This window comes from Sphaeramia orbicularis, chromosome 15, assembly GCF_902148855.1.
Source record: "Sphaeramia orbicularis chromosome 15, fSphaOr1.1, whole genome shotgun sequence".
In the NCBI taxonomy this organism is placed as follows: Eukaryota; Metazoa; Chordata; class Actinopteri; order Kurtiformes; family Apogonidae; genus Sphaeramia; species Sphaeramia orbicularis.
The window spans coordinates 1,752,563-1,769,418 of record NC_043971.1 but is presented as its reverse complement, the minus strand read 5'-3'; the positions used below and the strand labels follow the sequence as shown (position 1 = coordinate 1,769,418).

The 16,856-nt window shown below is 40.0% G+C and overlaps 1 protein-coding gene across 1 annotated transcript in view; it reads right to left on the bottom strand.

Annotated features, from left to right (window-relative positions):
* Positions 1-16,856, bottom strand: part of ttc27 (tetratricopeptide repeat domain 27) — a 109,282-nt gene that overhangs the window by 52,722 nt on the left and 39,704 nt on the right. Inside the window, 7 exon segments of the mRNA XM_030156619.1 lie at positions 3,555-3,621; positions 7,607-7,623; positions 7,625-7,654; positions 7,656-7,682; positions 7,684-7,722; positions 15,186-15,325; positions 16,078-16,236. Coding sequence (XP_030012479.1) covers positions 3,555-3,621; positions 7,607-7,623; positions 7,625-7,654; positions 7,656-7,682; positions 7,684-7,722; positions 15,186-15,325; positions 16,078-16,236 — 479 coding nt within the window.

The window sequence follows — 16,856 nt, the reverse complement described above, 5'->3', positions numbered from 1 at the left end:
GGACCAATGGCCCTGTAGTTTACCGGCCAAATTAAAAGTTTTGGGAAATGTATCCAGATCCATTTATTCTCCCCCAGTTCTGTGTATTTATTCTATTACAGAAATAGTCCATGTTTTGGTCATATTCCAATCAGATCTGTAAAAAATTCAAATTCACACTTGATATCAGTGATACTGATTTATTGGATCAATCCACTTCCTATCTGTTATAATAGGGAAATTTTTCAAAGTCGCACCAAAACCAGAATCAGATCCGGATCCAAATAATTTCACTAACTTTTGTTGGCATCATCATAAAGAAGCTGTATACCAAGTTTGAAGTCAATCGGAATTGTAGTTTGGGAGAAGAAGATGATTGAAAGTTTTGTAACAGACGAGGACAACAGCTTACAGCCTGTCAGCTGGTAAACTAATAAAACCAACAAAAACATACATACATTTATACTATAGGATGATTAGAGTTAGGACAGACTGGACTGATCTGAGTTCAGCTGAGACAGACTTAGACTGGGATTAGACTCAGCAGGATACCTGGACCTCCCTCTCCTCCTCCTTCCTGTCTCCTCCTCCTGCAGTGGAAGGATACTTCTCCTTCGTTGTCTCATTGGATTCCAGTCGTCCTCTTCCTCTTAAACTGCAGATCATTCTATTTGTGATGCAGGTTCTGAACAGACGTTCATCAGGTGTGGAGGCCTGTTCTGACTCCAACCAACCATCCGCTAAAGAACCAGAATGAATCTGTGCACATGACACTCTGCAGACTGAAGGTCTACATGTTTGTGTTTCATTTTTGTAAGTGACATTGGGATGGGGGGGGGTCATATTTGTGTGGGGTGAGATTTATTTATGCATTTATTTATTTATTCAGTTTCTGTTGTTGTGTATTTTTCTATATTATCCTACTATAATGGACGTTCTGTGTCCGACGCGTGTCCCGATGTTGCAACACAGGAGGGCGCTATCATACAGTGGCACCTCAGGTACAATGCCTCTAGTTGTATAAACTTCAAGAAACACATTCAACACTAAGTTCACTTAGATCTCACACACAAACCTTTAATTAAATTATCTTTTCATTCTTCATCTTATTTTTCTTCATAGTTTGACTTACCAGTTTGACAGGCTGAGGTAACTCCCATCTTCTAAGACACGATTAAGTCATTTATTATTCTTATCAAAGTTATCTGAAAAAAACAAAAACAAAAAAATGCACCAAAATGGCACCAGCTACAGATATTACAGAACTCAGTTTTTATCTTTATTGAGGATTTTAGTTTGTTTTTATTTCTGTTTAGATTGATTTAGCTTTAACAGTGCGCAAGTTGTCTGACTTTATTTATTTATTCAGTTTTTGTTGCTGTTGTGTATTTTTGTATATTATTGTGTAATTTCAATACTAAACACTAACTTCACTTCGATCTCACACATGGACCTTTAATTAAATTATCTTTTCATTCTTGGTCTTATTTTTCTTCGTAGTTTGACTTGACTACATTAACGCTGACTCAAAGAACTGATGGTGTTCCTTTTATCTTTCTGCAGAGGCACTTCTATCCTGTCTTACCCTTTTTTTTCCTCCTCTTTTAATTTCCTGCCTTGTCACATTCCTTCTGCCAAAGGCTCTCGTCAGCCTGAATGGACCGAACCCTCCGAGCGCCTTCAAAGGCTCCTGGGAGCGTCGGCCAAAGTGAGCGATCCCATTACTGCGCCGTGACGTCTGAGGTGCGGCCCGCCACTCCAAACCAGCCCAAGAACTGGTGAAAAAAAAAAAAGAACCCACTTGTCTTGTCTTACAATGTTTGCAATTTTGGCTCGGGTTTCAAAGTGGCGGCGCTGGAAATGAGCAGCTGTGACAGAACGGAGCGGGCGCGCTCTGTCATGTGGCCGTGGGGGAAAATAACTGCGGATCAGAGGAGGAGGGCGACCTGGTTTTCACCTGAGCCTCGGGCTAACGGGTTCGCAGCTTCTTCAGGTGTCCAACGCAAACTTGGATCCATCAGTCCCAACAGTTTCCTCCTCTCTCTTCTGCTCTGGGGTTTTCAGTTCTAATCTGAATCTGGTACGAGTCTCTGCTGACCAAGGTGAAAATAGTTTGGGATTTTTCATTATCCTTTAGTTTTATTTAGTTTGGACTTTTTTTCTCTAATTCAGTTCATTTTAATTAGTTTTTAGAGCAGGTTTGATAGTTTTTATTAGTTTTCATTTTTTTTCTAAATGCTTAGTTTTAGTATTAATTTTAGTTCAGTGGTCTCTTTTCTCTTCTTCTCTGTGCTCCTATTCAAATCAATCCCAGACAGGACTCTGCTGCTTTAGTCTCCATGTTTCCAGGTAGAGTGGGGACCAGAAGACGACTGGAAACCACAAGTGAACACAAGTGACTGAGCAAAAAGTGTCGTATGGAGACAGCACAGAAAACTGAGAGAGGGAAATAAATCAATTTCATATCAATCTGACATTGACAAAGACGAAAACAAAGGGAATTTTATCCATAATTTTTATTTGTTTTAGTTAGTTTTGTAAACACACAATACAGTTTCCATTAGTTATCATTTTTGTCTTTTAATTATAGTTTTAATTTATTTCAGTTAATGAAAATGTTTTTACAATTCTAGTTTTGGTCATTTCGTTAGTTTTCGTTAACGATAATAACCTTGGTTTGGACCAGACTGATGTCGGTCAAAATAACGTTATATGTGAGACCTGGGGCGCCGAAGGGGGGGGGGGGGGGGGGATGTGACAAATTCATGTGGAGGAGGTCCAGTTGATACAGGTTAGAGGTTGTGAAAATTTGGTGTAAGATCAGCTGTTTAATAGAGGAATAGAAGCAGGAGTCGGATGTTGAAAGAATGATAGGTTTCACTTTCGTTTCATACCAGCACTGGTTACGTTAGTTATTTAGTTTAGTTTAGTTAGTTAGTTATGGACCGCACCCCAACGTACAGAACTACACGCTGAAAACCAAAAGCACCAGGACCACATGGCTCCAAATCAACTAAATGGGATTACATTACACTTTTACACTGTACTTCTAGATCCAAACGTCTCCAAAACCACCTCACGAGAGCAGAAAAAACTTTTTTGCGAGCTTTAACAGTGTTTGCGACATTTCGGTGTTTCCATTACCATTTTTCTATTGCGCTATTTACATTTTGCACATTTCTGAGGGTCATGGAAACCCAGCTTCTGTTCTTCTGCAGCCAGATGTTGTACAACCTGATGCAACTCTGCAGCCAAAGCATCTAATCACCTCAGTTCTATCAATGGAGAAGAACATTACTGTCCAAAAACTAAGAAAAGTCAAACAACTGAACAACCACAGGGTCTATTCACTGGACCTGCTGCTGAAAATTCTCCAAAGGGATGAACAGTTTTTTTTCTAAAAGCAGAGTTATGATCCGTAGAGAATGGGTTATTCTGTTATTATAACTGAATGTACTGCAGGTCGGTAAATAAGGTGAAAGCTTCCATTACATTTATGATCTGATTCAATTTGTCATGCAACACCCTGTGCATGTGTACGAATGTTCACCAACACACTCATAAACAGGACTTACAGATGTGAAGGCCAGGAGCTCCTCTGCTGTCAGTTTATGGACAGGGTTATTCTTCTGGAAGTCAGTGCTGCAAAACAACAGATTAAATGTTTGTTCATTTATTACTACACATCACATGCATGTATTCTAAACTAACACTGAATGTAACATACAAAAAAAATGTAATTCATTTATTATTTCCATAGTTTAAAGCACAGTTTTCATGGTCATCAGATATGACCCATTTGGACGTTCAGAGGCTCTGCAGTTATCGTGGAAACGCAGTCATCTTCTACAACATTGAAATTTTCATATGGTTCCATCCTTATGTCAGATGGAAGTCTGTAAACCCTGATGGAATCCCAGCTGAAATCTCCTGTTCCAGTTGAAGTGCAGCCCCCCCACAGCAGCAGGCTTTGGCTTAAAGAGGCCCACCCACTTCTGCACACATTCAAGCTTTAGGACGTCAGGGAGATTAAGTGTCAGAATGACTTGATTACGTCCTTTTCCAGTTTATCATCGTGTTAAAAAATCTGTCAGGGTGATACAGGGCGTTGGTCTGATCCTGCCAGAATCAACCAGGAACTTGACACTCTCCGTCTTCAGCTGTCGGAGGCAGTAGTTACTGAGGAGGGAAACGGTGGGGACGCCTGAGCGAACCGACCGCCACGCTGGAGGAGCGAACGGGCTGCAGCGGCAACAAACTACTGCAGCTCCAGAGAAACTTCAGGTGTGGACTTTATGTAGGTTTCAGGAAACAATCCTGTATTCAACTTCAGTGTTCTTGGCACTTTTTGGACATTAGTGTTCTGGTTTGTTTGGCTTCAGCTGTTTACTTATCAGGTCCAATTCCACCCTGGACGCTGCAGAAAAGCATCAGCCTGCGTGGTCCTCGCTCTACCATGTGAACTCTGTTTTCAATGGTTGTGATTTTCTTACCTTTGATTTAAGATTTCACAAACGTTTTCCAGTGGAATTATCACTGGAAACTTTCTATCATATTTGTTCAGGTTATTCACATTTTATTGTTACAGGATAGTTTGTAAATGTAAGTATTTTCATGATTTAATGTTATTTTTTGCACTAAAACAAAGGAAAAAAATCTGAAGTTGTTAATTCAAGATGTTTTGCTAAATTTTAGATTTTCTTTTGGCTTAATTCAAGATTTTTTTTAACTTAATGAAGATTTTTTTTTTTTTGCTTAATTCAAGATTTTTCCTCAATTCAAGCCACTTTTTTTTTTTTTTTTGCTTAATTCAATTCACGACTGTGGAATTTATACACTTTGCAAATTCATCCCAGGGGTCGGATTGGAACCTTTGGCGGGACACATGTTTGACAGCCCTGATCTACACCATATGAATCCATACGTTCTTTATTTTAAAAAGTCAAGGTCAAGTCCATGATACGACATTAGCTTCAGTAAATATAGACGGAGCCAGTGGGTAAAAGACAACAGCTGCTCACACAGAACACACACACAAGGTCGCAGAGTTCAAAGGACCACCGAGCTAAACTCACTGATCCTCCGACATGTGAAGCCCTGGGCTAAAATTTAATGAAAGCTAATTACATCCTGGAATGAGCGCTCATTAATGCACAAAGTACTGACAATGAAGAGGCAATTAAAATTCTTGAGAGCCCTGCATGTCCGGTCAAACTGACCACACATTTTAGACAGTGACCACTCAATGTCATCTCATTATTGTTCAGAGTAACAGCCGGATCACAGCCAGGTTCTGTCACATCCACGAATGTCTCACCAGCAACAAAAAAAAAAAAAAAAAAAAGAAAAAGAAAAAGAAAAAAGAAAGCCATTAGGGCCAGATCAAGTGAAAGTGAACATTATTTATTTTTATTTTTTATTTTACCTTTATTTAACCAGGAAAACCTCATTGAGATTAAGAATCTCTTTTTCAAGACTGTCCTGGCCAAGACGGGCAGCAGTACATTAAATAGTTACAGACAGACTTCCATACATAAAACGAATACATAAAAAGCGTCATAAATTAAAGTTTCACCTGTCATTTCTCAAATAGTAGGGCTGTGCAATTAATTGAAATTCAATTACGATTTCAATTACTACACTCGATTGCAAAAATTATGTAATCGAGAAAAAATTATTATTAATTTGGAGTTGTTTAATTCACGCGTACGCAAGCTCCATTGAGCTGCTGGGCCCCGCCCCCTCTAAGCTCCAGCTAACAGCTAGCCGGCAGGTCCCCCCCACCAGGACAGTTGTACCTAGTGGTCTGGAAAAACGGCAGGAGAATCCCAGCAGAAGTGCTTGGCAACAAAAAGGCAAGTCCAATTCAACTGTATGGAATCACTTTGGGTTTGATGAAGAAGACGGAAGAGCAAAAACACATCACGTCCAACAAGTGTTTGGTAGTTGTGGTCCGCACCGACCGCTACACAACAAACCTTGTAACCATCTGAAGTTGAACCACTGCCGCCTTTATGATAATCTGATGAAAAACAAAACACAAAAAAACAACTCCGTCTACAACTTCGTCCTCAATGCAATCTTCAATCTATGAATTCTCTTTACGCTGCATCTCCCTACTCATCAACATCGGAGAGAAAAGAAAACAGAGTCCACTGTCCATGACCTGGTTAAAGGTGTGTGCTCCATTAACACCATCAAACAACTGGGGCTGCAGACAAATGGTGGACTCCACTGGACAAACACTAGGTTTTGCCTTCAACACCTCATTTTACACCAGCTGCTACTACACTGAACTACTTGCACTTCACGTTTTTTTTTTTTTTTTTTTTTATTGCTCCGTTCTATGTTAAGTCTATAGCAGTTAATTCCAGTGCACTATTAATTTACGAAGGAAACAGACTTGAATTTACAGTACACTTCTTTACATTCAAGATTTTTTTTTTGTTTCGTACAAAAGTGAACATACTTTGTTCAGTGTTTAAAAGCTTTATTTATGTTTAAAGAGTATATTTTACATTGTTTTGCAAGAAAAAATAAACACTTTAGGTTAACAAATAATTGTTTTTAATAATCGTGATTTCAGTTATTGCTAAAATAATCGTGATTATTGTTTTTTTCTATAATCGAGCAGCCCTATCAAATGGGCTCATTTTACGCCAGTATGTTAATTAAGAGTGGCACCCTCTAGTGGATTGGTTGAGAACCGCTCATCCAACGTACAGGATGCATGGAAGTATGAAGGCAGCGACGCATGACAACGTTAGAAACAGATGAACCTATTTACAAACATAAAGTGAGCATAAACGAGAGTCTATTAGGTATCTCAGCATTATATAACCGCCTTAATAAATCTTGTAAGCAAACAACTTACTATGTAAAAGTGAAATGGGAAAGAGAATTTGACATAGAACTTGATGATATAGATTGGCTAAACGTGGAAATGGACATCATACAAACTACTAGCTCTCGGACATGGAGGGAATTTGCCTGGAAAAATCTTAAAAGATTTTTTATTCCACCAAGTTTAAAAGTAAACAGTTCCAGAGGCATCAGGAATGTTGGATGAGAATGCGGAGAGATGGATGTTGACCATTCTCATGTTTTTTGGAAATGTTTCAAAACTTTTGGAATATTGGGAAATGATCTGCAATGTCCTATGTCAAGTATTAGGATACACAATTCCAAAGAAACCTGAAATTCTTTATTTATGCAACTTTGGTGATGGCACTATACGTGAATACGATAAATATTTGGTAAAGGTGATGTTGATAGCTGCAAAAAATGTAGAACAAGGAATTGGTGGAAGATGAACGTACCATCAAAGGATCAATGGATAATACGATCAAGGTATATTTCTAATGAAAAACTAACAGATTGAGACTACAGAACCACAAATGAACAAAAAGTGGAAAAATGGACATTATATAAGCAAAATAATTGATAAGACTGTGCCTACCCAGATTTATGTATGTTGTTGTGTTTTCTTTTGTTGTTGTTCTTTTAAAACTAATAAAATATAGGTTACAAAAAAAAAAGAGCATAATGAGCCTTTAGAATGCAAAACCAGTTCCATTTAAAAAACCAGAGGATGAGGGTACACACAGAACCCCAACTGAAAACTCACCAGACACCCAGGACCACAGGCCTGTTCCTCTGCACTCAGATCAGGAAGGCTCGTACTGATCTGGATCTTCCAGGGTTGATCTTATCCAGGACGGTGTCGTCACCCAGACTGAGGTCCTGGACACACACACAGGACAGACGAGAACACACACCGATCCTGACACACAAACACAACTCAGACCTACGGCTGGAACGCCACGCCGTTTAGATTAAGCATCACATACTTTCGACACCACGCTGCAGCAACAACTGTCTGCACTTTATTCAGTCACTTAGAAATACATTTCCAGAAGGATCTGTTACTTTGTTATAATGGAGGTCCAAAACTACCTGACACACAAAAGCTCATCTTACACAAATGTCAGGGTCTGTCACAGAGGGCCTCTGAACAGAAAGAGTCGTATTATGCACAGACCTCAACAGTTGCAGACGGCCTGGAGAACACCAGGGTCCCAGTGGGGGGGGGGGGGGGCGGTGGGGCAGTGGGTGTGGGTCCAGATAAAACCACCATGCTCCAGAGAAATGTGACATGAGCTGGAGGGCGGAGCCATAAGGTGTAGTGTCAAACAGGTATGACTTCCTGTACAGGCTCACACGACAGATACCACAGACAGACAGACACTGACAAATACAGACAGACAAATACAGACAGACAGACACTGACAAATACAGACAGACAAATACAGACAGACAGACACTGACAAATACAGACAGACAGACACTGACAGACAGACAGATACAGACAGATAGACACTGACAAATACAGACAGACAGACTGGCAAATACAGACAGACAAATACAGAAAGACAGACACTGACAAATACAGACAGACAGACACTGACAGACAGACAGATACAGACAGATAGACACTGACAAATACAGACAGACAGACTGACAAATACAGACAGACAGATACAGACACTGACAAATACAGACAGATACAGACAGATACAGACAGACAGATACAGACAGACAGACAGACACACACACACACACACACACACACAGTCTGATGGTCCACTTTCCTGCAGCTCTAACTCTTAAATGCAGTTTCTTTCTACTGACAGCAGCATTCAGGACTCGGCTGGGCTAAATACGAGTCCAGTGAGTTCGGATCTGTTCTTGGCAGGAACATCCTGACGCTGGAGGAGCAAACTCATTCCAAGGCCGACACTGTGACAATGTGGTTTGGTAACAGCTACAAGAAATCTGGATTGGACTTTCATTAGAATAACACGGCAGCGCCAAGTCCAGTCAGCGCCGGAGCGGCTCTGATTTCCCTGCTGGCGGAGGTTTTGATTGGCCGCTGATGAAGAGGGCCCTCTTCACGGCGCTCCGCTTTCTGTCTGTCCGTTCTAGATAGGAAGCCAGTGAGCTCGACTTAATGACAGCCCTGATTGAGCCCATTTGCTCCCCCTCCTGCAGTAATGAGGGCATTAGTGGTCAGAGCACAGAGTAAGGAACTGGAGCTGAGTCTGGGCTCCGACACCGACAACAGCATGGACCGGGTCCAGGAAAGGTCCAGCAGACCCACAGAGGACACAAAAGAAGACCACAACTCAGGCCTCAGTGCTTTATCATACAGGACAGGATGTAGACGAGGAGGGTGGAGGACACCTGGGGTCTTCAAACACAACAAGGACACTATGGGACCAGATCCGACCACAGCGAACAGCAGTGTCCACAATTCAAGTTCCACCTATCGTTTCTCAAATAGGCTCATTTTTGAACTTAAGAACTCTATTTTATGGAACTGTTTATAAAATGTCAGTATCACTTATAGAAAAAAGATATAACTGATTATGGAAAGTTATACTTATGACATATGTAAATGCACTATTAAGTATAATAATAATATTTGTTCAGACTCCTATATGTAAATGCACTATTAACTATAATAGTAATATTTTTTCTTGTATCAGTGATATTACCATCATTATCAGTCTGTGAATCTGTTGAACTAATTATTCATAGATAGATCGATACTTTATTAATCCTGAGGGAAATTCAAGATTCTGATTCAAAGGTTCTGTCCAATCCAACGCCCCCCCCGACCATGAACATAAAATTTTGATATCCTTTAATAATAAAACATCAATAACCTGAACAAATATGAACAACCTGAAAAATAAGTGTAATTTTAACAATATTCTGCCTGTTTTGTGTCTTGGTAGATCTGATCTGTAATGCACATGTAGAAATCATAAGTTGAGGCAGAATATTGATCAAATTTTTCTTATTATTTCTACTTATTTTTCTTCAGAAATTTCATTTTTTTTCCAGGTTATTCAGGTCTTTTTTGTTTGAACAGTTTCTAAAATGTAAATGATTTCATAATTTAATGTTATTTTTTGCTTATAAAAAAATTTGGAGTTGTCATTATTTATAGGTTATTCTGTTATTTGACTGGTCTGGCCCACTGGAGGTCAAACTGGGCTGCATGTGGCCCCTAAAAGAAAATGATTTTGACAGCCCTGATGTACACTCACCACTGCCTCTTGCTGCTGTTTTTTTCCTGGACTCTAAAAACTATCACCTCCTTTCCTGCTAATTAAAGAACGCAGCTTCTGGCCATTAAATCCATCAGAAGGTCAAGGCTGGTTTTCTGTCCCTGGTGTCTGCAGCTCATTTGGTCAACATTACAGTCATTAAAACAGTGCATTACAGCTCCAGAGGTGCACGGCGCCCTCTGCTGATACTGCCCAGGATCACACATTATTTGCCCCTACTTTGTCCCGGTGACGTCGACAAGGCTGAAACCATCAGGTCATCACGAACCAAACATAAGATACATGAAGGGCAGCCATGTTCCTTCAAACATCAAGTCCATTAATGAGTCGACCAATGCTAAATTATTCCTGAAGCGTTCTAACCTGTAGAACCTGACGACGCCCTAAATCAGGGGTCTCAAACATGCGGCCCGGGGGCCAAAACCAGCCCGCCAAAGGTTCCAATCTGGCCCACGGGATGAACTGGTGAAATGCAAAAATTACACTGAAGATGTTAACAATCAAGGATGTTAAAATAATTTTAGGTCAATTCGACGTGAAGTGGGTCAGAACAGTAAAATACTATCATAACAAAGTATAAATAATGAAAACCACAATTTTTACCTTCGCCGGGAGGTATTGTGATCGCTTTGTTTTGTGTGCATGCATGCGTGTTTGTTAGCAAGATAACTCAAAAAGTTATGGACGGATTTTCATGAAATTTTCAGGAAATGTTGATACTGGTACAGGGAAGAAATGATTAAATTTTGGTGGTGATCTGGGGGGGGGGGGCAGGGTCCCACTGATCTGCCTTGGCGGAGGTCTGTGCTCTCCGAGTGCTTTTCTTGTTAGGGACCGAGCCGAAAGGTAAGGCCCTCTCACACAGTGAGAGGCCTTGCCTGCAAGCAAGGCCCTATTGTTTTTCGTTCGTTTTATATATTATTATTATATTCACACACCACTTTGACCTGGATTTTGACCCCCTGAACATGCACGAAAACTCACCAAATTTGGCACACATGTCAGGCCTGGCGAAAAATTTGATAAAATGAAAAAATTAACCCCATAGGTGCCAAAATGGCTCTCTAGCGCCACCTATGTGAAAAAAAACGGCAATTGCCCTAGTGGCCAGTAGGAATATCGTACAGACATGAAACCAGTGCTAAAATTTTGATGAATCATGCTCTACAAATCATCCACTGACACTCATGACCTATCTGCAACAGGAACTTCGCAATATGCCTTTCAAAATAAAATTTCTAAAACTAACTCCGATGACACGGTTTGTGGTATTGACTTCTAAATAGTGCCAAAAGATACAGTGAACTCTCCTTAATACAACGATTTCACACCTTTTCCATAACTGTCTTAGTTTTTTTTTTTACAAGCCCGCAAAGTTGCCATGTTTGGAACTCATTTTTCATTTTGGAGTTTTCCCCACATGTGACATATCTACGCGTTCACGGGACTCAGCACAACTCTCACATTCAAAACTTTTTGAGATAGGAGGTACGGTTATTGATTTATAACAGTTTGTTTATTTTCATACTTTTTCCACTTTAGACTGCCATTTGACCCCCTTAACATGCTCCAAAACTCACCAAATTTGCCATGTATGTCATGGCTGGTGAACACTTTCATTCAATATCAAAATTAACCCCTTGTGTGCCAAAATGGACTCTGTAGCGCCACCTATGTACTAAAAAACACACAAAATCTGCCCTAGCGGCCAGTAGGAATGTCACAGAAACATGAAACAAATGCCAAAATGTTGGTCTGATTGAGCCCGACAAATCATACACTGACACTCATGAGCTAACTCCAACAGGAAGTTGGCAATCTGCCTTTGAAAGTTACTATACGTTTCTGCAATTACTGCTTAGTCATTTCAGACCTTTGAATAAAAAGTTATACCTCACTCAATTCCCACAAGTCTGCAGAATCCAAAAGTGAAAGAATTTTTCAGATCCGACCTACGGTTATGGAATAATGGCGATTTTTTGAAGACTATGTTTACTTTCACTTTTAACAATGACAAAGTCCCTATAAAACTCTTCCTGGTGCACAGCTGTATGTGTCTGTCCTTAGTGCAGTGGTTCATGTAGCTGCCTATGAAACAAGAGGACCCAGGTTCAAATCCCAGACAATCCAATTTTTTTTTTTTTTTTTTTTCTCTTCTTTCTCCATTTTAAAACAGGTTTTACTGGATTGTATTTTGGATATTGGAAATTTTGCACACATTCAAAAGTACACTGAGTACATTTTTTCTAAATAAAACCCTAATTACCAATAATACAAAATTTCTATTACATAACTTCTTTTCATTTTTATGACCAAACACTCAACTGTTTGTACAATGTTTCTTCATTCAAAAGTACTCTTTCTCACAGACACACATGCTCACACAATGGGTTTTTTCACAATAAAAGCCTTAAATGTGAGAAATCATCACTTTAATGCTCAATTATTTATACAATTTCACTTCATTTTTCAAACTGATTCTTTCTCTCACATACAAAACAAATGCACATGCACACAGTAGGTTTTCCAAAATAAAAGTGTCATTTTAAAGGTGATGGTGGTTTCAGCAGAGGGTCGCTGGTGTTCTGTACAGATGTAAGGAGGACAGACACTAAAGGGTGGGAACTGGTATGGGGACGGAGAGGTGTGAGTGGAGCTGAGGTGTGGACATTCCCGGGACAGATCGTGGGGGAGGCGGAACGCCCGGTGCGAGGTCCCGCCCAATGCTGCTTGCAGCTTTAATTTTTCTTTGTTTTAATGTAAAAAAAAAAAAAGTAACATTACACAAACATTTTTACATTTACAGACTAGCCTTTTACAAAAAATATGAACCTGAACAAATATGAACCTGAAATGTCTCAAGAGAATGAAGTGTACTTGTACCAATATTCTGCCTGTTATTAAATGTTTTGAGTATTTGTAGATCCACTGTGATCTGTAAGTTATAATGAACATGTGAAAATGAGAAGCCGAGGCAAAATAATGCCATAAATAGATTTGCACATTTTTTCTTCATAAATTTCATTTTGCTCATGTTTTTCACATTTTTTTAAAGGATAGTTTGTTGATGTAAACATTTTGATAGTATAATTTTTCTTTTTTCACTCTAAAACATAGAAACTAGACATACAAATTTTGGAATTTATACTATTTATATATTACTATATTAATATTTTAAAGATCCGGTCCACTTCAGGTCATAGTGGGCTGTATGTGCCCCCTGAACTGACATGAGTTTGACACCTCTGCCCTAAATCAATGAATGTATGTAATTTGCATTGGAATTTTTCCTTTAAAAATGCCAAATGTGGCAGACTGACACAACCTGAACGACCTCCACAGATAATACTAGACCTGTGACAACAGGTCTGAAGAACTCAGGGAGCTCCTCACAGCTCGTACTGGGCTCTTTAACACTTCTACTACTGTATGGTCTGGACACCATACATGTACGATGGACGTCCAATACGTCGATCGTGATCTACCGGCCGATGGTAAAGGTAGAGTGGGTAGATCACATGGCATTAATAGACGCCAGCCTCTCATCCATCGTCACTTCGTCAGCTGATGGACGTACAGGACAGCCAGTCTGACCTCAGATCTGATCTGACCCATGGGGCATCATGCATGTGCGTTCAAGTGCGTGAGCTGCTGCAAAATTCTACAAACCACAGAGTTGGACAGTTAGCCTCCAGTTTATTTCTACTGAACTTAAGAAAGGGAATAATGTGTTACCACCTTTACTGCATTCACCTCCACTTATGAACAGGACTGTAAGAAAATATCGGTACTGCAATATATCGCAGTAAATCATTTCATAATATTGTACTGATATTAAAAAGTACTGTATCGATATTTTTAGGTATTTATTCAAATGCAGATATTGTGGAGGTTCATTTTAGTTTTTGTTTATGTTTTATTCATTATTATTTAACGGTTTTATTAAATAATGTTAGTTCCTTTGTTGGGACTGAACTCAAATCCTGTTCTGATGTTAGTTGTGAACTAATAGAATCTGAACATTTGAACAGGATCTGAAACTGGAATGTCTGTAAAACAGAATTTCAGTTTGAACACAGGAACATTTGGTGATAGAACATTAGATCCTGTGTCATGAGATAACTTTTTTGTTGTGATCTGGTGCTATATAAATAAAATTTGATTGATTGAGTGATTTGATTGGTTTTGCCCTGTAAGTCGCTTTGGAAAAAAGCGTCTGCCAAACGCATAAACATAAACATAGATCCTGTTGTGATCAAATAAAAATGTGTTTAGTATTTGTGCAGATTTCTGCTGTAATTCAATTCTTCCAGGAAATAATAATTTAAAAAAAGAAATAAACAAAAAATTGCCTTTTTAACAGTATGATGATATATCGTCATATATCATATTGTGATCCTAGTACTGTGATATTGCCAGATTCTTGCCAATACACAGCCCTACTTATGAATGTGAGTCAGCCTTTAACTACATGAAGCTCATTAAGTCCAAATACGATCATATGGAAGTGTGTTTGAGGCCGGAACCAGTAGCTTCTGTCCACACTGTGGATCCCTGGATGAGTCCGTTCAGTGCCGTTCATCAGAGTAAGGGAAAGAAAAACAAGTGAAAAAGTGGGTGGGGCTTACGAATACTCCAGGCCAGTCACACAACACTTGGCCCCTCCTACTCACTGATACCCCGCCTACCCAGGGATTGATTTTGAGTCTTAACTTCCAATCTTTTGAAAACTTCTAAAAAATTTGTACAAAAAGGCAAACATTTAGAGAAAGGCACATGTAAAGAACAGGTATGTGAAATTTGAAAAGAATTGGGTAAATAGTGGACACAGTTTTTAAATTGAAATTTTCATAAAAATTGAAATTCAGCCCTTAAACTGTGCACTGCACCTCTACCAGTGGAAAAGAACATGTGTCAAATATGAGCATCAGGTGAATACGGTCTGAGAAATCAGTTGGACAGACATCTTGGACAGATGGAACTCCTGGTAAATGTAGAACCAAAGCTGTCCGGTTTTAAATGAAGGCTGTACGTACGGCTGCGGTGGCGGTCGGACATGGGAGCTCTTACCTTGGGGAGTCTGGCCTGATCTGTGGGGGCGGGACTCGCATCACTGTCCGTCTGTGCAGTTTGGTCCCGGTTCCTCTTCACCTCCAGGATGAGCTGAGCCAAGAACTTCTGCTGGAATCGGGTCCGTTTACCCAGAGCGCCTAGAAGAACCGACAACAACCGGCTGTGATGTCACTGAACTAAAACAGAGACCAGGACCAAAGGGCACATGGCTTATCCAGGACTAGGGATCAAGGTTATAACAGTTTTGGATTTTTCATTAGAGTTTAGTTTTGACTTTTTTTCCTCTAATTCAGTTCGTTTTAATTTGTTTCTAGAGCAGGTTAGATAGTTTTTATTATTTTTCGTAATTTTCTAAATGCTGACTTTTAGTTTAGTTTTAGTTTTCTCATATCTTTTATTCAAATCAATCCCAGACAGGACTCTGCTGCTTTCTCCCAACTTTAGTCTCCATGTTTCCAGGTAGAGTGGGGACCAGAAGACGACTGGAAACCACAAGTGAACACAAGTGACGGACCAAAAAGTGTCGTATGGTGCTACTAGCTAAAATTGCTAGAGCACAGTAAGGATTTGTATCAATCCGATGTTGACAAAAGACGAAAAGAAGGGAATTTTATCCATAATTTTAATCCGTTTTAGTTAGTTTTATAAGCACACAATACAGTTTCAGTTATGTTTTTTTTTCTTTTAATTCTAGTTTTTATTTATTTCAGTTAACGAAAATGTTTTTACAATTCTAGTTTTCATCATTTCGTTAGTTTTCATTAACGATAATAACCTTGCTTCCAGTGGACCGATACTGCAGCAGTTTAAATGGGAAAGGTACCTATTCCTATCCATGACCACCCCCCAGGTTGACCCAGGACCCCCCTGGAGGCGCCTGTGTTCGTACCGGTCATGTTGATGGTGAGTCCCGACAGCTGCTGGGCCGTCCTCATGTGTTCTTTGGCTGCCTGGTACTCATAGTAGGTCAGGTTGGTGTAGACACACTCCAGGTGGAGCTGCACGGCCAGGTTGGTGTGTTCGGACAGCAGAGACAAGCGCTTCACCACTGGACAGAAGACGCACAACAGAGGACGCACAACAGAGGACACACAACAAGCCAAGGTTAACGTTCAGAATGTTACAGAGCAGAACCAGAGGTGTGTTGGTCTGAAACTATGGGAACTGCACACACATCATCACTACAGTCAAGTGGATCCAAAACCTGGGACACAATCAATGCAATTCAAGTGTTGTTTGAGTAATTTTCTTAAAGTAATCAAGTCATGGACTCATGGCTCATTTTGGGTGTTTTCAGGCCTGAGGCTGCTGCTGCTGCGTACACTGTGAAATCATTCTGTTTTAATGAAAAACAACAGAAAACAAATGTGCACCTGTGATTAAGCTGCTGTGGTTAAGTGGATCGATAATGTATAATGCACCCCCTGGTGTGGAGGGGAGAGAGAGAGAGAGAAAGGGAGAGAGAAGAGAGAGAGACAGAGAGAAGGAAAGGGAGAGAGAGAGAGGGAGAGAGAGACAGAGAGACAGAGAGAAGGAAAGGGAGAGAGAGACAGAGAGAGAGAGAGAGGCAAAGGGAGGGAGGGAGAGGGAGAGGGTGAGGGAAAGGTTTTAGAGTTTACAGAGGCTTTAAACACCTGGACAGACAGACAGACAGACTTGTGGAGGCCT